Here is a 22,137-nt window from a genome sequence, read left to right as displayed (position 1 = left end):
AGGCCGGGCTCGCCGGAGCCCAGGAGACCTCTGGGAGCGCTAGCCAGCCCAAGGCAGGCGCAGGCGCAGGCGCAGACGCGCACGTTCTGGCTCGCCATCGCAGTCTTTGTTTGCGGGTGAGTTTGGTTTCTGCTCCTCCAAGCGAGAATCTTGCTGTGGGACCTGGGTTTCTGGGCTCGGAATCCGGCTGTAGGGAAGGCTTCGCGGAACCTGCAACGGGACTTGGGAGGCTAAGGAGGAAGAATCGCTTCCTGTGACGTGTAATGTTCAAAGCTTATGTTGAGGGGCAGGGGTACAACAGGAAACGGGCGGGCTCGCGGCTAAGTGACCGAGGGTGTAAAGAGCTAGGAGGAGTGTTGTACTTAAAACCTGTGGGAGACACTGTGTGGTCCAAGTTTGTGAGGATGAATGGCATGTACATTTTGTGGAATAGTACCAAGTTTGTGAGGATGAATGGCATGTACATTTTGTGGAATAGTAACCTCTAAACCTCACTTTCCCCATTTCTAAAGTCATGATTTTAAGAATGCATCTTTCTGGAGCATCCATTTTTTCTGAAAGATAGGCGGCTAAGCAATTGAGGGATAAGTCACTTTTCATAAAAGTAGACTTGTGATGTAGAAACGAAATCAGCATTATTATTTTATTTTTTTTAAGAGGAGAGACTCCCAAAACACTTTTTATTGGGTGTCTATAAACTCCCCCGTAGATATTTACTTTTCTTAATTCTTTGAAGGAATTTTGGTGAGGCTGCCTTGAGAAGCCCTGGACTAAGGAATAGTTTTAAGGAATAATTTCCACTTGTGCAGAACAATACAGAGCTGGGAAGCAAGTTTTCTTGTCTTTGGTACAGAGAGATCAAGTAAATGAGTAAAAACTCTAGTTTGTAAATGAGCCTGGCATTCTGACTCCTAATTTGACCAGTTTTTTTTGCCAGACCAAAGTAAGGCCTTTGTAAGTTTAGTGAAACAAATTTTCTATCAACAAAGATACTTTTTCCGGCCCTGGCCGGTTGGCTCAGCGGTAGAGCGTCGGCCTGGCGTGCGGGGGACCCGGGTTCGATTCCCGGCCAGGGCACATAGGAGAAGCGCCCATTTGCTTCTCCACCCCCCCCCCCCTCCTTCCTCTCTGTCTCTCTCTTCCCCTCCAGCAGCCAAGGCTCCATTGGAGCAAAAGATGGCCCGGGCGCTGGGGATGGCTCCTTGGCCTCTGCCCCAGGCGCTAGAGTGCCTCTGGTCGCGGCAGAGCGACGCCCCGGAGGGGCAGAGCATCGCCCCCTGGTGGGCAGAGCGTCGCCCCTGGTGGGCGTGCCGGGCGCATGCGGGAGTCTGACTGTCTCTCCCCGTTTCCAGCTTCAGAAAAATACAAAAAAAAAAAAAAAGATACTTTTTCCCAGTATTTTATCACACAACATACTTTTCAATAAAATGAAGAAATGAAGTTCCGTAGTACAAAAGTTCATATACAAAAACAATAGCTTTAATATATACAAAAATAATCAGTTATAGAAAAGATGGTTCTTTATATATAAAGGTAACAAATCAGATAAAACACCTAAGGATAAACAAATGTTTAAAGCCTGTATTAAGATTGTTTATAAATGTTAATGAGGGACCGAAAAGAAGACTTGCATATATGGAAATATATATCATCTTTTAGATAGATTTTAAAAGTCTGCAAGGTATTTTGTTATGTGAAGAGAGCATGTTTGGTATAATATACTACTTTTTTTGAGGTAATGGAGATAAGAATGCATATTTGTAGTTGCATGAAGAAATTTTTGAGGTTTACTCAGAAAATAAAAACAGTTGTTGAGGAAGGAGATGCGGCATTTGCTCCATTGTTTTTTTAGATGTTTATCATTGCCTTATTCTTGAATGTTTCCTGATTTCCATGATGCTACTCTGATTTTTATAATTCCAGTCAAAACCAAGGAGCACCCCCCCCAACTCCATCAGTGACTTATATTTATGTTTGTCTTTTAACTATTAGTATTACTGAGTTTTTGACTTAGATCATCTTTTTTCACCTGAAAGAACTCTGAACAACAGCGTTCCATTATGGCTTCAGCTGACAAATGAACAACACGTGTCCATTTCTATTTGAGGCTAGTCCTAAGCTCCTCATCCATATATCCAACTGTCCAGTGACTGTTCCTCTGGAACTTGTACAAGATCTTCAGACTCTTTATGTCCAAGATGTCACACTGATACCTCTTTCCTCCTATAGTTTGCCTTTATTCATTACTACCCTCTCTGAAGTCTCATATCTAAGTAATGGAAGGGCTTCTGAGTAGGTTTGACCCTTTTATCTGTCACACTCCGTTAAAGATTGGAGACCCTAGTCTATATATCACACTCAATGAATGATAAATATATATGTTTGCTAAATCAATGAATGACCATATATTTGCAGGCCACTTGAAATACTTAATTTCTCTGAGAGTTGCGTAACCGTGGTAAATACTAGGCTTCTAAAAATCTTAAGAACTCTGAGCCATGAATAATATCAGAATAACTTCCTTTACATAGTATATCACTCAAGGTTGGTAACTTCACATGTATGACAAAAGTGTTGTCATGGGGGAAAACTATATTCAAAATTGTGATTGTTCAATCAGGAGCAAGGCCACAAGCAACACTTGCTCAGAAGTACCTGAATGGGTTGTGATTCTGGATAACTCGGTCTGCTCAGTCTGGTAGTTTCTTTGTCTAACCTAAATAATGAAAATAAGTTGCCATTTCTGTATCCCATTTCAGAAATATGTGCAGCCTTTAAATTATCTGATGTGTTTGGCCTGAGATGCAAAGTACAAATATATATATATATATATATATATATATTTTTTTTTTTTTTTTTTCTGAAGCTGGAAATGAGGAGAGACAGTCAGACAGACTCCCGCATGCGCCCGACCGGGATCCACCCGGCACGCCCACCAGGGGCGATGCTCTGCCCCTCCCGGGCGTCGCTCTGCTGCGACCAGAGCCACTCTAGCGCCTGGGGCAGAGGCCAAGGAGCCATCCCCCGCACCCGGGCCATCTTTGCTCCAATGGAGCCTTCGCTGCGGGAGGGGAAGAGAGAGACAGAGAGGAAGGGGGGGGGTGGAGAAGCAAATGGGCGCTTTTTCTATGTGCCCTGGCTGGGAATCAAACCCAGGGTCCCCCTCACGCCAGGCCGACGCTCTACCGCTGAGCCAACCGGCCAGGGCCCAAATATTTATTTATTTATTTATTTAGCATTTTTCTGAAGCTGGAAACAGGGAGAGACAGTCAGACAGACTCCCGCATGCGCCTGACCGGGGTCCACCCGGCATGCCCACCATGGGGCGACGCTCCGCCCATCCTGGGCGTCGCCATGTTGCAACCAGAGCCACTCTAGCACCTGGGGCAGAGGCCACAGAGCCATCCCCAGCGCCCGGGCCATCTCTGCTCCAATGGAGCCTTGGCTGCGGGAGGGAAAGAGAGAGACAGAGAGGAAGGCGTGGCGGAGGGGTGGAGAAGCAAATGGACGCTTCTATGTGCCCTGGCCGGGAATCGAACCCGGGTCCTCTGCACGCTAGGCCGACGCTCTACCGCTGAGCCAACCGGCCAGGGCCCAAATATTTTTTTTTTATGTGCTCGTATGTATGCATGTGTTCCAGCTTCTAAGCCAAAGGGTCATTATTACTTTGTTCTTTTTCATAGGCCCGCTTATTTGTGCGTCCCAGGAACTGCACTTTTCTTATCCTTTAGAACCTCTGAAAGTCCCAAGCGCTCAGCCTGAACTCTGGGCTGCTGCTTTGACCCTCAGCAATAAATTCCAAGTCCTTTCTTGGTCACATAAAGGTTATATGATGAGTAGTAAATTGCATGGTAGCTCTGGTCTTTGTGATCCTTATGGGTCCAGATTTCTTCCAAGTTGTCTCTTTATCATAGTTGTGGTTAGAGCTGGAGCAACAATATATCCTAGTTCCAATCAGGAAGAGGAGGAAGAAATCACTCTTTAGGCGGGGTTCAGTAAACTTTCTGTAAAGAGCCAGATAGTAAATATTTAGGCCATAAGATCTCTGTTGCAACTACTCAACTTGGATTATAGCACAAAAGTAGTTTGCTTGACATTAGAGCATTTTGATTTATATTTTGAAAATATTTTTTAACCACAAGATAAATTCTGTTGAAAAGACCTTTTTGCCTGGTATTCGGATGATGTTGCCTAGTTCAGTTCAGAACTGTCATTTTATAGTATGAAAATTTCAATTCTAGTAACTGTGTGAAGGATGTTGATGTAAATCCTATAAAAATTCAAGGGCCTTTAATTACGACGATGCAATTTTTGTGGGTTTTTTTGCTTATTGGGAATTTAGTGGCTTAAATCCAAATCTGTGTATATCATGCTTTTGCAAATTTAATGAATTAAAAGATCAGTTGGAAAATTTAAAATAAATAGTATTACTGTAATTTGTTAAAAGTTTAATAAAATCCACATGCTAATCCATCTATTTTGTGAATTTTGGGGAGATGAAATACCATAACAATTGTCTCTATTTTTTTCCTATGTTCATTTTCTGTTTAAGTTTTCTGTATTTTCTGGTTTCAGTTTACATGGGTTGTATTTGCTGGGTTTCAAATTTATTTGCATAGGGGTGAGCAAAGTAATCTCTACCTTATTTTCTTTCTTTTTTTTTTTGTGACAGACTTATTTTCTTTCTTTTTTTTTTGTGACAGAGAGAGGGACAGATAGGGACAGGCGGCAGGAAGGGACAGAGATGAGAAGCATCAATTCTTCATTGTGGCTCCTTAGTCTCCTTAGTAGTTCACTGATTGCTTTCTCATATGTGCCTTGACTGGGGGCCTATAGCAGAGCGAATGACCCCTTGCTCAAGCCAGCAACCTTGGGCTCAAGCCAGCGACCATGGGGTCATGTCTATGATCCCATGCTTAAGCCAGCGACCCCACACTCCAGCTGGTGAGCCCACGCTCAAGCCAGCGACCTCAGGTTTCGAACCTAGATCCTCTGTGTCCTGTCCAATGCTCTGTCCACTGTGGCACTGTCTGATCAGGCAATCTCTACCTTATTTTAAAGAAAATTCTCATTCTCCATCTATAATTTTACAAATAGTCATTTTTTATATTTTATAATTTTGCTTAAAAAATTTTTTTACATTGATCTTTAGAGAGAAAAGGGTGAGAGAGAGAGATCGATTTGTTGTTTCACTTGTGCCATCGCTTGATTCTTGTATGTGCCCTGACTAGGGTCAAACCACAACCCTGGCATGTTGAAAGGACACTCTGCCCAACTGAGCTACTGGCCAGGGCCTATAATTTTGCTTTTATTCTCTTTTAGATTTTCCCTAAGAATCAACTCATTAATTTATTATTATTTCTATTATTGTTTATAATATAATAATTTCTTATCTTTTCAAAAAATTTTATTTATTGATTTGAGAGAAAGCAGAGAGGGGGAGAGAGAGAAAGAGTAAGAGAAAAAGAAACATTGATTTTTATTATTGCTGTTCCACTTATCTCTGCACCCACTGGTTGACTCCGCATATGTCTTGACCAGGGATGGAACCCTAGAACGATGGTCCAACTAACTGGTCTACCTTGCCAGGGCTCTCTTCCTATCTTTAGTAATGTTTCTGTTACTAAGTTTTCTTTTTTGTAATTCCTTAATTTGAATGCTTTGTTATTTTACTTATTTTACAAATAATGTAAACACTTAAGCTAAAACTTCTACAAGCATTTTATTTCCAACATGTTCTATGGGTTCTGATGATATACATTATTTTCTGACTAATATTTCTGAATACTCTGCAATTAATTTTCTCTTTAAGCAAAGAGTTTGTTCAGGTCAGTAAATTTTGAAATTTACAAATGAAAGATTTTTGGTTTCCTAGTTTTTGTGGTGTGTTTTTTTGGTTTGTTTTTGTTTTTGTTTTAGCCATAGTATTTTGTATGTCCCTTTTCTAGTTTGTGGAATATTTTAGATTTTATAGGACTATTATAAGGGCTGAATTTGAGAATTGTTCTTTGAGCATTTAAAAGATGGTTTACGGCTCTGGCCGGTTGGCTCAGTGGTAGAGCATTGGCCTGGCGTGCAGGAGTCCCGGGTTCGATTCCCGGCCAGGGCACACAGGAGAAGCGCCCATCTGCTTCTCCACCCCTCCCCCTCTCCTTCCTCTCTGTCTTTCTCTCTTCCCCTCCCGCAGCCGAGGCTCCATTGGAGCAAAGATGGCCCGGGCGCTGGGGATAGCTCCTTGGCCTCTGCCCCAGGCGCTGGAGTGGCTCTGGTCGCAACAGAGCGACGCCCCAGAGGGGCAGAGCATCGCCCCCTGGTGGGCAGAGCGTCGCCCCCTGGTGGGCGTGCCAGGTGGATCCCGGTCGGCGTATGCGCGAGTCTGTCTGTCTCTCCCCGTTTCCAGCTTCAGAAAAATACAAAAAAAAAAAAAAAAAAAAAGATGGTTTACTATGTATTTTTAAGATACAGAATACACTACCTGTATGTTATAAATTAGTATATGTTTTTATTTCCCTATTTTTTATATATTTACATATTTTATGAATTTGATCTCAGGTTAGAGAGGTAGTGTGTTATTTTTGTGTGTATGTGTGACAGAGACAGAGAGACTGAGAGAGGGACAGATAGGGACAGAAAGGAAGGGAGAGAGATGAGAAGCATCAATTCTTTGTTATGGCACCGTAGTTGATCATTGATTGCTTTCTCATATGTGCCTTGACTGGGTGACTACAGCAGACCGAGTGACCCCTTGCTCAAGCCAGCAACCTTGGGTCCAAGCTGGTGAGCCTTGCTCAAACCAGATGAGCCCGTGCTCAAGCTGGTGACCTCAGGGTTTTGAACCTGGGTCCTCCACGTCCCAATCTATTGTTCTACCCACTGCGCCACCACCTAGTCAGGCAGTAATCTTAGTTATTAATGTGTCTGTATCTTGGATTTCTATAGTTTATATAGTCATGGTTATCTTCTTTATTTTTATTCTTTATTTTCAGCATTTCTGATACTTATTGTTTTAGATCCATGTCTGGATCTATATAAAGTTTAAGTGGATTTTGTTGTATAAGTGTTAACTTTAGCATGCCTCAAAATCACCTGCTCATTTAAATACAGATTGCTGGGTCCCATCCACATGTTTTCTAATTCAGGAGTTCTGGGTTAGGGTTTAAAATTTTTCTGTATAAGCCTATCATATATCATAGTCCTTTTCTTATTTTCTTTTCTTTTTTTTTTTTAGAAAGACAAGAAGGCAGAGAGATGAGAAGCATCAACTCATAGTTGGGTCACCTTAGTTGTTCATTGATTGCTTTCTCATACAAGCCTTGATGGGAGTGGGGGGAGTGGGGGTGGGCTTTCCAGTCAAGCCAATGGCCCCTTTGCTCAAGCCAGAGACCTTTGGGCTCAATCCAGCAATCATGGGGTCATGTCTGTGATCCCACACTCAAGCTGGTGAGCCTGTGCTCAAGCATACCTTGTTTTATTGTGCCGTGTGCTTCACTGCACTTTGTAAATATTGCAGTTTTTACAAATCGCATGTTTGTGGCAACCCTCCATTGAACAACTCTGTCCATAGTCATTTTTCTTTTTTTTTCTTTTTTTTTTTTTTGTATTTTTCTGAAGCTGGAAACAGGGAGAGACAGTCAGACAGACTCCCGCATGCGCCCGACCGGGATCCACCCGGCACGCCCACCAGGGGCGACGCTCTGCCCACCAGGGGGCGATGATCTGCCCCTCTGGGGCGTCGCTCTGCCGCGACCAGAGCCACTCTAGCGCCTGGGGCACAGACCAAGGAGCCATCCCCAGCGCCCGGGCCATCTTTGCTCCAATGGAGCCTTGGCTGCGGGAGGGGAAGAGAGAGACAGAGAGGAAGGGGGGGGGGTGGAGAAGCAAATGGGCGCTTCTCCTATGTGCCCTGGCCAGGAATCGAACCCGGGTCCCCCGCACGCCAGGCCGACGCTCTACCGCTGAGCCAACCAGCCAGGGCCCATAATCATTTTTCCAACAGGCTCAGATAATACTTAGATTTTCTTAGCAATAAAATATTTTTAAATTAAGGTATGTACACTTTGCTTACATATAATGCTTTTGCACAGCTAATGGACTACAACAGCAATTTTCAACTAGTGTGCTGCAAGAATTTTTAAAATATATAATACCTAACTGTTTAGTCAGGGGCACTGACTTCTTTTCCCTTAAATTATCAAATAAAAAAATGACAACAGCCAACATAATAGTCATCCAGTGTGAATGAATTAAAATATACTTATTTTTTTGTCAGGTCAGCAAATCATATTTTTCAATGTACTGCTGAATTGTAGTAATTAGTTTATTTGTGCCTTGAGATGAAAAATGTTGAAAATCACTGTACTGCAGTATAGTGTAAAACATAACTTTTACATGCACTGGGAAACAATTTGTGTGACTTGCTTTATTGTGATATTTACTTTATTGCTGTGCTCTAGAACTGAACCTGCAGTATGTTTGAGGTATGTTGATAGCCTTGCAATGGCTGCATCTGTACTGAACATGTACAGACTTTTTTTCTTGTCATCATTCCCTAAACAATTCAGTATAGCAGTTATTTACATAGTATTTACATTGTATTAGGTATTATAAGTAATCTAGAGATGGGTTTAAAGTATATAGGAGGATGTGTGTATGTTATATGCAAATACTGTGCCATTTTATGTAAGGGACTTGAGCATTCGTGGATTTTGGTATCCACGTGGGGTTGGGGATACCAAGGAACAATCGTATAGTCATTATAATCCACACCAAAATCAAGATGTAGAACTAACTGTTCCATCATCAGTTCCTTGTGCCCTGTTGCAGGTGAGCCACACCCTTTCCTATCCCTGGTAAGACTAATCTGCTTATGTCACTATAGCTTTGTCTTGTCTAGAATTTAATATAAATACAGTGGTACCTTGAGATACAAACAGACCAACATATGAATTTTTTTTTTTTTTAAAGATTCGAGCTGCAACTTGGTCCGTATTTTTTTTGTTCAGCATCTGAGTGAAATTCTGAGATACCAGTCGTGATTTGGGAAGCTGCCGCTAGTTGGCGCGTTGGCACACGGGTCCGGTATCGGCAGTTTGATATACGAGTTGACTGACTTATGAGCTGGGTTACAGAACAAATTAAATTCGTATCTCAAAGTACCACTATATAGTCATACAGTAAATAATATTTTGCAGTTAATTTCTTTTTTTTTTTACAGATAGAGAGTCAGAGAGAGGGATAGATAGGGACAGACAGACAGGAACAGAGAGAGGTGAGAAGCATCAATCATCAGTTTTTTGTTGCAACACCTTAGTTGTTCATTGATTGCTTTCTCGTATGTGCCTTGACCGTAGGCCTTCAGCAGATGGAGTAACCCCTTGCTCGAGCCAGAGACCTTGGGTCCAAGCTGATGAGCTTTTGCTTGAACCAGATGAGCCCGCGCTCAAACTGGTGACCTTGGGGTCTCGAACCTGGGTCCTCGGCATCCCAGTCCGACGCTCTATCCACTGCGCCACTGCCTGGTCAGGCGCAGTTAATTTCTTTGACTTAGTTTTACACTTTGAGATTAATGTGTGTTATATATATATATTAATATTTTATTTCTTTTATTGCTGATTAATATTACATAGTATGGACATAATTTGTCTATTCATCATTTGATAGACACTTGGATTTTTTTCATTTGTGCCTATTACAAATAATGCTGTTATGAATATTACATACAAGTCTTTGTGAACATATGTATTTGTCTTGAATAAAGGTCTAGGAGTGGGATTGCTGGGTAGAATAGTAAATGTATATTTAACTTTATAAAATACTCTTCCAAAGTAGCTGTACCAGTTTTCATTCCCACCAACAATGTATGAGAGTTACAGTGGTGTCACACTATCACCCTTGAGTGGCAGTCCTTTTAACTTTAGCCATAAAGGATGTGTTGTATATATCTCATTGGGGTTTTAATATACATTTTCCTGATTACTTGTTAAAATAAACATTGTTCAGCCTGACTCTCTCTCTCTCTCTTCTGTCCCTGTCTCTTTCTGTCTCTCACTTAAAAAAAAAAAAAAAAAAGAGGCCCTGGCCATTTGGCTCAGTGGATAGAGCATCAGCCTGGCATGTGGACATTTCAGTTTCAGTTCTGGTCAGGACACACATGAGAAGTGACCATCTGCTTCTCTTCCCCTCCCTCTTTCCCTTCTCTCTCTGTTCCCCTCTTGGAGTCACTAGCTCAATTAGTACAAGTGTTGGCCCCAGGCACTGAGGATAGCTCAGTTGGTCTGAGCATTGGCCCCAGACAGGGATTGCTGGGTGGATACCTATTGGGGCAAATGTGGAAGTTTGTCTCTCTATCTCCCCTCCTCTCACTTGAGAGAAGGAAGGAAGGAAGGAAGGAAGGAAGGAAGGAAGGAAGGAAGGAAGGAAGGAAGGAAGGAAGGAAGGAAGGAAGGAAGGGAGGAAGGGAGGAAGGGAGGGAGGGAGGGAGGGAGGGAGGGAGGGAGGGAGGGAGGGAGGGAGGGAGGGAGGGAAAAGGAGAAGTAGACCCATGGGACACAGGGAGATTCTGTAAGATTTGGAAGGCAGATAAAAGGGGGCTGCCATTTTCAAAACTAAATAAAATAAACTTTGTTTAATGTGTTTATTGGCCATTCATATATCTTATTTTGTGAATGTGTAGTCTAGTCTTTTGCCTGTTTAAAAAATATATTGTTTATCTTTTTATTATTGAGTTTCAAGGGTTCTACAGTATATATCTTGGATACAAGCCCATTATGAGTTTCTCCCAGTCTGTGGCTTTCCATTTTGTTTCCTTAACTGTATTTTTTTAAAGGGCATTAGTTTTTAATTTTTATGAAGTCTACTATTTTTTCTTTTATTTGAATACAGGGGGTTCTCAGGTTATGACACTCTTCCGTTCCTACAGCAGTGGTGTAATCTGAATTTTGGTGTAAGTTGAAACACACTCTAGCCTATGTCATTTACCCATCCTAATACAGTTGTAAAATCATTATCTAGAACAGTGGTCCCCAACCCCCGGGCCGCAGACTGGTACCGGTCCCTGTGCCATTTGGTACCAGTCCACAGAGAAAGAATAAATAACTTACATTATTTGTTTTATTTATATTTAAGTCTGAACGATTTTTCTTTTTTTAATGACCAGATTCCCTCTGTTACATCTGTTTAAGACTCACTCTTGACACTTGTCTCGGTCACGTGATACATTTATCTGTCCCACCCTAAAGGCCGGTCTGTGAAAATATTTTCTGACATTAAACCGGTCCGTGGCCCAAAAAAGGTTGGGGACCACTGATCTAGAACACAAAAATATAACTAAGCCACAGAAAAAGGAAAGGACATAAATATACTGTACTGTATAGTGTACTGTAGTAACAGAAAAAAATTACAAAAAAATGAGTGTAAAAAAATTTCTTACCTTTATTCCTGTGGTTGGCTTGCACACTGGAAGGGGAACTGCAAGGTGGGAGAGAGTGACTTATTGGGAGGAGGGAGCTGGAGAGACAGGGAACCTGCAGAAGGTGCTGGAGATACTGGGTCAGGTGAATCAGGATTGCCTAAGGAACATGCAGGACACGCTGGAGATAATTCTGCCTGTACTACAGGCGTTTCATCTCCAGAAGCAGCCGATGTAGAGGGTACAGGATCTGTTGCAGGCCTGTCTACCTTCTTAAGGAATTGTTCCAGGCTAGTCTGTAAGTATGACGTAGTCCGTAAGTAGGATGCTAATGAGTAAGCCAAAACACTCACATCTCAATTTTTTTTTAATTTTAAAAAGTGAGCATTGTAAAACACAAAATGTTTGTATGTTGAAACTGTCATAACCCAAAGACCCCCTGTAGTTTTAACACATATTAACTTTTTTTGCTAATTATGGAAATTTTAGCATTGATATGAGTGACAGCAGAGTTGGTTCTTGTAATAATTTATAAGAAAATGAGAATAAAGTTTTGAGAGGTATAGATCAAGATAAAGTTGAAGATTTCCAGCTAGTGGATGCAAAGCATTCATAAAAGAAAGGATTTAGAGAGAGGCCAAGAAAAGGGCTCTTTATAAGCAAAGAGCTTGGGTGCCAGTATGTTAGGCATAGTCAAAGAAGAAAAATAACTGATGATAATGACAAGTTCTGTATTCAGAAATGATAGTATCATTAATCAAAACAGTGCAGTATGTTTGGGAAGCAAAAATGGCTGTTTTCTGTTCTGTTTTTTTTTTGTTTTTTTTTTTTTGTTTGTTTGTATTTTTCTGAAGCTGGAAACGGGGAGAGACAGTCAGACAGACGCCCGCATGCGCCCGACTGGGATCCACCCGGCACCCCCACCAGGGGCGAAGCTCTGCCCACCAGGGGGCAATGCTCTGCCCCTCCGGGGCGTCGCTCTGTCACGACCAGAGCCACTCTAGTGCCTGGGGCAGAGGCCAAGGAGCCATCCCCAGCGCCCGGGCCATCTTTGCTCCAATGGAGCCTCGGCTGCAGGAGGGGAAGAGAGAGACAGAGAGGAAGGAGAGGGGTAGGGGTGGAGAAGCAAATGGGCGCTTCTCCTGTGTGCCCTGGCCGGGAATCGAACCCGGGACTAATGCATGACAGGCCAACGCTCTACCACTGAGCCAACCGGCCAGGGCCATGTTGTCTTTTTTTGTATTAAATATATGTTACTTTGCTTTTTATTCCAAGTGAAACTCGATGGCAGCTAGGTAAAACGAGTACTGTCTATAGTTATTTTACAATTATGGATTGGTTCAAGTAAAAGGCTCAAGTCTTTAAGGTCATCTCTGTAGGTCAGGGGTTGAAACTTATGGCTCGTGAGCCAGATGTGGCTCTTTTGATGGCTGCATCTGGCTCGCAGACAAATCTTTAATAAAAAAAGTAATAACGTTTAAAAATATAAAACATTCTCATGTATTACAATCCATTTATTTACTACTGCTCATGTTCATGGCTGCGGGTGGCTGGAGCCAATCACAGCTGTCCTCTGGGACAACATCAAATTTTTATTGGATAATGCCTAACATACACAGGTTGTTGTATGGCTCTCACGGAATTACATTTTAAAATATGTGGCATTCATGGCTTTCTTAGCCAAACAGGTTCACGCCCCCTGCTGTAGGTATAATGAATAGAGTAGCTTTTAAATTTTTAAAGGTCAAATAGGATTATAGTTATTCTTCCTCCCCATAGTTCATACACTGCAGAGGTAACCATTTATACTCATTTAACTGTTTACTGATGTTTATTCCCACACTTTATATAACTATTTTACCTGTTTTTTCATTTAATTTATTTTTTATTTAATGAATTGTAAGTGTTATCAACATACTAAATTTCCTGCATGTGTTTTTCTTTGTCTTTTCTCTGGAACTCCTTTAGATGTTGAAACTCTTGGATTCTTCCACTAGCAACTAATATTCCAGTTATTACTCTTTGTCTTTGTTCATTTCTCCCCTTCTTCTTTCCATTCTTCCTTTTTTATTCTGGAAGATTTCTTGGAATTCTTTTTCCAAATCTTGATTTTTTTTTTTTCCCCTTAGAATGAGAGACAGACATAGAGAAGGACAGGCAGGAAAGGAGAGAGATGAGAAGCATCAACTCATAGTTGCAGCACTTTAGTTCATTGATAGCTTTCTCATTGAATCTATTGAAATTTTTAATTAATTTTTTTTTCTTTTCCAAGTGAGAGGAGGGGAGATAGAGGAGAGATAGGCTCCTGCATGCATCCCGACTGGGATCCACCTGACAATCTCCGTCTGGGGCTGATGCTCTGCCCATCTGGGGCCATGCTCGCAACCGAGCCATTTTTAGTGCCTGAGGTGGAGGCTTCGCAGAGCCATCCTCAGCACCTGGGGCTTAATGCGCTTAAACCAATTGAGCCAGGGCTGCAGGAGGGGAAGAGAGAGAGAGAATGAGAGAAAAGGGAGGGGGGGAGAAGCAGATGGTTGCTTCTCTTCTGTGCCCTGATCGGGAATTGAACCCAGGACATCCACACACCGGGTGATGCTTGAGCCAACCGGCTAGAGCTGAATCTATTCAATTTTTAAGGTCCAAAAGCACTTCTTTATAGAACTGTTTATTTATTTATTTTTATTTTTTTGTATTTTTCTGAAGCTGGAAACGAGGAGAGAGAGTCAGACAGACTCCCGCATGCGCCTGACCAGGATCCACCCGGCACGCCCACCAGGGGCATCGCTCTGTCGCGACCAGAGCCACTCTAGCGCCTGGGGCAGAGGACGAGGAGCCATCCCCAGCGCCCAGGCCAACTTTGCTCCAGTGGAGCCTCGGCTGCGGGAGGGGAAGAGAGAGACAGAGAGGAAGGAGAGGGGGAGGGGTGGAGAAGCAGATGGGCACTTCTCCTGTGTGCCCTGGCCGGGAATCAAACCCGGGACTTCTGCATGCCAGGCCGACGCTCTACCACTGAGCCATCCGGCCAGGGCCCTCTTTATAGAACTGTTAATATTTCATTGCTATATAATCTTAGTTTTTTTGTGATACTAATTATAGTATTGTATCATTTGTGTGTGCGTTCTAGTTATTGCCTCGTTTTTTCTTTTTTGTTTTGATCTACCTTTCATGTTAGGGCTTTCATAAAATTTTTGTGATCTTCAGCTCTATATTAATATGAACATTAAGACCAGAAAGATTATAATAATCTCTGTGTACATGAATGTGGGTTGTGGAATGGTGAGCTTCACTGTACAGTCACTGAAGTCAAATACCAAGGTGTTTCATTTATATGACTCCAAATGTCAGGATCTATATGTGTTCTCCAGGTCTTCTCATTTTTTCATAAAAGAATCTGCTTTGTGGTACTAGGTAACCATCAGCACTTCTGGAGTTCAGCAGTAGAAAGGGGTGGGACCCTCTTCTATATATAACCTTTTAGTCATCCCCTTCTTTCAGAATGGTACTCTCATCTACTTTGCCTGTCATTACTAAATTTGGAGACTATTATACTTTTTCTTGAGAATAAATTTCTATTTCCTTCCAGCTAGAAGAGAGTTGGGCACATCAGCTGCTCTTTTTCTAATCTTTTATTTAAGCCTCACCCTCCACTCTCACCTAGTCTCTCTAGTTACAGAGCCTTTCTGTTGACAGCTATATTACAATCTACTTTGCTTTTAGGTGTCATTCTCACCTGCTGGCTTTTTATTTAAGCCACTGAGTATGCAGTTAATTTATAGTCCTTTATTTGTTTTCTTTTCACAATTTCCTAATTCTTTTCATTTACTGATGTCTCCTCAAGCTTTTAGTTTTTATGAAGAATGCTTCCTTTCACCTTCTTACTATTATTTTAATGGAGTAGAGGGAAGATGTAGAAATAAATGCAGTTATGTGCCACTTAATGATGAGGATAAATTCTAAGAAATGCTTCAGGTGATTTCATCCTTTTGAGAACATCTTAGAGTATACGGACAAAAAAATCTAGATGGTATAGCCTATTATACACATAGGTGTTATATATATATATATATAAAACCTATGCGATCATTTTCATATATGTAGTCCATTGTTGACCAAAATGTCATCATGCAGCACATGGCTGTATCTTATTTAACCACATGTCCTCTTTAAAAATACTTTTATTCATTTCAACTTTTACTCCATCCTAGGATTTCTGTTTTATGTTTGTCCTTTCATCCCATCATCTGCCACATAAAGATGTTTTCTCTTATTTTACTAATTTATAAAGTATGCAAGGTTACACTTAAAAACAGGTTAAGCTACACACACCCATGCATGTTATTTGTATTTGAGCTTTCTTTTATACTGGTAGGGTAAGTTGAAATAAAGAATTTATTTATAATAGCATACTTTAAAATTTTTATTAATAATAGAAAAATTCACAGGTGTTAACTGATGTTGATGTGATGGTAGCTACTTTATTGGATGTTTACTCTATGTCAGGCACTAAATATTTTACAGTTATTAACTCTTCAATGATGATTTTTTTTATACTCCCTTTTAGAAGACCCCTGAGAAATTTATAAAGACACATCATGAAAGACTTGTGAGTTAAATCTCATCCTTCTCCACGAAAATACAGCTAAGGAAAAACTCAGAAAACCTAGGAAACAGAAAAGTATTTCCTCTGATCACAGACATTGATTCTTAAAACTACACCTTTATGGATGGGACTCCGTTTAACAGAGTTTGGAACATAATTTATACTTAAGAAAAAACCATTAAGAATATAAGGCGAATGCTATATTTTATTCTGTTTTATAATGTCCTAATCTCAGGACAATCAGTGTGAGAAGATTTCCATCATAAATTCAACTTCAGTAGATACGTGAGAATTGGAGAGAAACCATGTGACTTTAGTGAATTTGGAAAGCTTTCCTCTATCTGACACATCAAGAAATACTAATAAATCTTGTTGGAGAAAATATTTGCATGATAACAATGTTGGAAAGCCTTCAGACTGAATCAGATATCCTTCAACATGATCAAATTCATGCTAGAGAGAAACCGTGTGAGTGTACTGAGTGTGGAAAAACCTGTAGCCTGGAGAGAAACCTCATAGAGCATAAGAAAACACATGCAGGAGAGAAATCACATGAATGTAGTGAATGTGGTAAAGTATTCTCTCAAGTCTCATCCTTTACTGTACATTTGAGAAGTCATGCAGGAAAGAAACCATATAAATGTAGTAAATGTGAAAAATCCTTTAACCAAAAGGGAAACTTCCTTTTTCATCAGAAACATCATACAGAAGATAAACCTTATGAATGTGGGAAAGTATCTATTCAGATGCCAAGTTTTACTAAGCACCGGAGAAATACTGGAAACAAATCGTATGCATGTAAGGAATGTGGGAAAGCCTTCAATGGCAAATCATATCTCACTGAGCATGAGAAAATTCATATTGGAGAGAAGCCATTTGCATGTAATCAATGTGGAAGAACCTTCAGTCAGAAGCAATACCTCATTAAACATCAGAATATTCATAGCGGAAAGAAACCTTTTAAATGTAATGAGTGTGGAAAAGCCTTTAGCCAAAAGGAAAACCTCATTATTCATCAAAGAATACATACTGGAGAGAAACCTTATGAATGTAAAGGGTGTGGGAAAGCTTTCATTCAGAAGTCAAGCCTCATTAGACACCAGAGAAGTCATACAGGAGAGAAACCCTATGTATGTAAGGAATGTGGAAAAGCCTTCAGTGGCAAATCAAATCTCACTGAGCATGAGAAAATTCATATTGGAGAGAAGCCCTATAAATGTAATGAATGTGGAACAATCTTTAGGCAGAAGCAATACCTCATTAAACATCACAATATTCATACGGGAGAGAAACCCTATGAATGTAATAAATGTGGGAAAGCCTTCTCTCGAATTACATCACTTATTGTACATGTGAGAATTCATACAGGTGATAAACCTTATGAATGTAAAATATGTGGGAAAGCCTTCTGTCAAAGCTCATCTCTTACTGTGCATATGAGAAGCCATACAGGTGAGAAGCCGTATGGTTGTAATGAATGTGGGAAAGCCTTCTCTCAGTTCTCAACTCTTGCTCTGCATATGAGAATCCATACTGGAGAAAAGCCTTATCAATGTAGTGAGTGTGGGAAAGCTTTCAGCCAGAAGTCACATCACATCAGACACCAGAGAATTCATACTCATTAAAGCTCTATGAATGGCTTTAATTTAGGACAACTTTCAACAGAATTCATACTTTATAGTATATCAGAAAATTCATCTTACAATAAAGTTATATAAATGTGGAAAATCCTTCAGCAACCCAAAACATAAATACAATGAGGTTTTAAATAAAAAGTTAGTGTTATGAAGACTTACACCTCCAGAGCCCCCACAACAAACATTGTTACTGCTGTACTTTTTAGGAGCATTCTCATTGAAGTAAGGAGTCGGCCATAGATACTAATCAACAAGGTTTAGAAGGCATACCTGATGCATTAAGACAAAGATGAGCGGTGTAAAGATTTCTGATTAAGAGAAAACTGTCATTCATGTTATATGTTTTGCTATATGCATAATCATCAATTATTTGCTCTTGACCCAGTCATTAAAAAAAAATGGGTTGTGTCAGAATATTGTATCCTGAAACATATGCATGCCTTAATGAAGAATTGGTAATTGAGAGATATGATAACACAAGTTGGTAGGGAAATCAAGCATGAGTCAAAAAATGGTCTCAAGGTAATTGACTCTTTATAATGGGAAAATATTAGATATTTGCTATCATACATTAAAATATTTATAATGAAATCCAATAATATTGAAGACTAAAATGCAAAATGTAAAACAGTCATATAAGAATTTTAAAGGAGAATGTTTTTAAAACCTTGGAGTAGAAAAGAATTTCTAAAATTGATTCCAGAATACTGAGTCAAGTGTGTATACATATACCCAAGAAAATGATACCCAGAGTCCTGTAATTTTATGTTCATTGCAGCATGAATTATAGTAGCAAAATATTAGAAACAATGTTTGTCTCTTATGAAGTGAAATAAAATATGTAGTCACAGTACAATATTCTCTAATAGTTTTAGTACAGTTAAATATGTATCTAATAAGAAAAAAAATTGAAAAATCATGTAGTGAAGAAAAATGAAAGTGATGAATGTATTATAATGATAATGATACCTGTGTGAATTTGAATTAAATCACCACGAACAACACCAGTATTAAGCATTGGTTATAGGTGAACATTTTTATGTAAAACTTTGAAGAACGGTTGGAAGGTTACACACTCAGTTCCCAAAATGAGTTGCCCCAGAAAGTACAGTAGTGGAAGGGAAGTGAGAACAAGCATGATACTGAAAGGATACTTCAGTTTTGTGTCTAAATATCTCTCTCTTATTAAAAAGATAAAAATTCCAGGTAATTATAACAAAATGTTAGTTAATTCTGGGTTCTGGTAATATATGTGCTTATTTTGTTTTTGTTTGTGCTGTTTTAAGCTTCTGAAAATTAAAAAAATATGTAGAGATAGGAGTAGGAAAGCTGTACATGACGTACATGTTAAAATGGATTCACATGCCCAGTCCGATGCTAATGTCTTATTTAAAATATTTCTAAAATAATATCTTTAAAATGAAAAAAATGAATTGTGATGGTAGCTTAACAGTAAGCTGTTAGTGCTCTTTTTAATAGTGATAAAAATGAGTATGCAACATTTAAGCCTTAGGTTGATTTTTACATACTTAATTTTTCTTAAGTTTAAAATAATAAAATGCTATTAATATAGCACTTCACTGCTTGTTCTTAGCATTTTTGAAGGTTAGTCTTGAGATAGGATTATAAACACCAGTGGTTGATTTTAAGTGTTCTGCCCTTGTGTTTGTCCACCTTTGAAGTCGCCAGAAGAACTAGGTACTCTGAAGTCAGGCAGATGTAGGAAGACTACCTTTTGCTGTCTGTAGGTGACCATTGCCCAGACCCAACAACAAGAGTAATTATAATGGTCAGATAAAGTAAGATGAGCAATTGTTGCGTAGTATCTGTGATATTTTGTACTGTAAATTTATTCAGTCATCTTCCTATTGCTTCATCTTGTTGCTAGTTATTGCCACCATAAACAGCACTACAGTAAAAACACCCTTGTAATCATTCATTACGTTTTAGATATTTTTATTGCTGGGGAGTAGATTATAGGCAAGAGATTGCTGGACATATCAAAGGATATGTGCTATTTTTACACTTTAATAGATACTGTCAGTCAATTTTTTTTTAAAGACGAGAAAAGAAGAAGTGGTACGTACATGCAATGGGATACTACTCAGCCATTAGAAAAGATGAAATACTGCCATTTGTTACATCATGGATGAATCGAGAATATCTGCTAAGTGAAATAAGTCAGACAGAAAAATTCAAGCACTATGATTATCACTCAGCTGTAGGATATATAAGTAGAAGTAAATGAACAAACTAGACAGGTAACAGTATGGTGGTCGCCAGAGGGAAAGAGGCTGGCGGGGATAGTAGAGTCAAGGGGCTCAAATACATGGTGACAGAAGATTTGACTTTGTGCAGTGGGCACACAATTCAGTATACAGATCATGCATAACTGAATTCTGCTCTTGAAACAATTTTATTAACCAATGTCACCCCAATAAATTTCATTAAAAAAAAATAAAAAGTGGGCACACAATTCAGTATACAGATCATGCATAACTGAATTCTGCTCTTGAAACAATTTTATTAACCAATGTCACCCCAATAAATTTCATTAAAAAAAAATAAAAATAAAAAACAAACCCCGGCCCTGCAATAAATGGTATTAAAGCTACTCAAATTCATACTTGTCTGATGAGTATAAATCTCAGTTGCTTCTACATTTGCTGCTTTGTAAATTTTGGTATTAACCCATTTTCCTGTCCATTTTGAAGACCTTTTCGTATATTAGATATTAGGAATTTGTTTAATTTTTGCTATATAAATGACACTCCATGAAATTATTTTTAAATTGCTATATAACCAAATGTGCATTTATTTTTTTCTAAGGTTATTAATTAGGAAGATATTTTTCATCTTTAGATTTTATATAGTATTCCTGAGGTTGCCTTGCAAGCTGTTTTTTTGTTTTTTTCAATATGTAAATAATTTGTGTAGAATTTAATTTTTATTGTCATATGAAATTAGATTGTTTCCTTTCAGATGGGTTTCTGTTATGCAAGTACAATTTGTTAAAATAATGTATCTGACAGCCAGTAACACAGCTCTGACACCAGCAACAGTCACAGATTCAAAATGGCAATCAAATAAACATAATAGGCTTTAATCCTGCACTAGGTTTATAGGCAGCTTTGTCCTGACAAGAAAACACATTTACAGTATGTTTATTAGACAGTCTTGCAACTGCATAAGCAAGTACAGCTTCTGAGACCTCAGCACTGGGAAACCTTAACATTCTCATCCAGGACGTTTTGCAATAATCCACCAGTGTATATGCGTGGTGTACCACCATCACGTAGGCCACACTCCGTTGTGAGACTACGTAAGCACAGGGAAGCCACTCCACACTACTGTGGTTTCTCAGTTCTGATGCCTTAGTCACATAGGCTGTCAATGTCTACATGCCAGTTCACAGCTCTCCCCGTTCAGGTAAAGGCTACAAGTGAGATATTTACAATGTTATATTCTTCAAGGAAGCTGTGGTAGAAAAATTAATCTAAGGTCATCTTTCCAGATATTGGTCAGTGGGAAAGACCTGTTTTTAATCCTTTACTGATACTGTTTTGTCCTATTCAAGTGCAACTTTGCTATGTAATCATTTACCCATATGATCTTTTCCTCATTCAACTAAACTACCTTGTATTTTCATTTATGTAGCCTTGTTGTATTTTGATATTGCACAGTAAGGTAAGCCCCCCTTGCTGTTTTTCAGTTTTAATGCCTACTCTAAGCTAATTTTATTTCTACATAAATGAAGATAATTTTCTCAAAGTACTAAAACTCTGCTATTCTAATTGGAATTATATTTATATATTTATTTTGGGGGAAGTGACATTTGTGATAGTGTTCTATCTTCAAACATAGTATGCCTTTGCATATATTCAAGTTGTGATGCATGTGTATTCTGAAGTAATTTGAAGCCTACCTCTGCTTAATGTTATACTCGAGAAAGGCTTAATATTTGAACAAATAAGAAAAAACTTATGCACTGAATGTTTCCATCTCCCAGAGTGCATATGTTGAAGCCCTAACCCCCAGTGTGATTGTATTTGGAGGTGGGACCACAGGAAGGTAAATCGGGCTTAGATTCAGTCATGAGGGTGGGTCACTCATGATGGGAACAGTACTACTATAAAAGGGAGAGAGATCTCTCCATGTGTATGCACCAAGGAAAGGCCATGTGAGCACAGAATGAAAGTGGCTCTTTACAGCCAGGAAATGGACCTTCACCAGGAACCAAGTCTTCCAGCACTTTGATCTGGGGACTTTGCAGCTTCCAGAACTGTGAGAAATAAATGTCTTGTTTAAGCAACCTCGTTTATAATATTTCGCTATAGTAGCCCAAGCTAAGACAATCCATTTCCTGCTTAATTCTACCCCAGTCAGTTACAGATGAAGTAAGCAGATGCTTACTATGTCCCCCTAATATATGGTAAGACAAAGGCATCACTAGGAGAGTGTAATCCCAACTTAATTAACCGCCTCTGTTTTGG

At 39.6% G+C, this 22,137-nt stretch overlaps 1 protein-coding gene and 1 non-coding gene across 3 annotated transcripts; one reads left to right on the top strand and one right to left on the bottom strand.

Moving 5' to 3' along the window:
• Positions 1-22: 22 nt before the first annotated feature.
• Positions 23-21,120, top strand: ZNF260 (zinc finger protein 260). 2 transcript variants are annotated; one of them, XM_066348327.1, is made up of 2 exons: positions 23-116; positions 15,969-21,120. In XM_066348327.1, the coding sequence occupies exon 2, from the start codon at positions 16,397-16,399 to the stop codon at positions 17,630-17,632; it is 1,236 nt and encodes a 411-aa protein (XP_066204424.1). In that variant the 5' UTR covers positions 23-116; positions 15,969-16,396; the 3' UTR covers positions 17,633-21,120. The 2 variants fall into 2 exon arrangements, with proteins under 2 accessions (XP_066204424.1, XP_066204425.1); XM_066348328.1 differs by lacking the exon at positions 23-116 and adding an exon at positions 241-260.
• On the bottom strand, positions 12,555-12,630 carry TRNAD-GUC (transfer RNA aspartic acid (anticodon GUC)). The gene has a single exon. It is a non-coding gene; the product is annotated as a tRNA-Asp (tRNA).
• Positions 21,121-22,137: the final 1,017 nt, after the last annotated feature.

The sequence above is a fragment of the Saccopteryx leptura genome, chromosome 9, assembly GCF_036850995.1.
Source record: "Saccopteryx leptura isolate mSacLep1 chromosome 9, mSacLep1_pri_phased_curated, whole genome shotgun sequence".
In the NCBI taxonomy this organism is placed as follows: Eukaryota; Metazoa; Chordata; class Mammalia; order Chiroptera; family Emballonuridae; genus Saccopteryx; species Saccopteryx leptura.
The sequence above is the reverse complement of the archived record's forward strand: the minus strand, read 5'-3'. Positions and strand labels throughout refer to the sequence as shown.

What these genes read in the sequence shown, in the direction of transcription:
- ZNF260 (XM_066348327.1), top strand. Translation starts at nt 16,397, where the DNA reads ATGATAACAATGTTGGAAAGCCTTCAGACTGAATCAGATATCCTTCAA.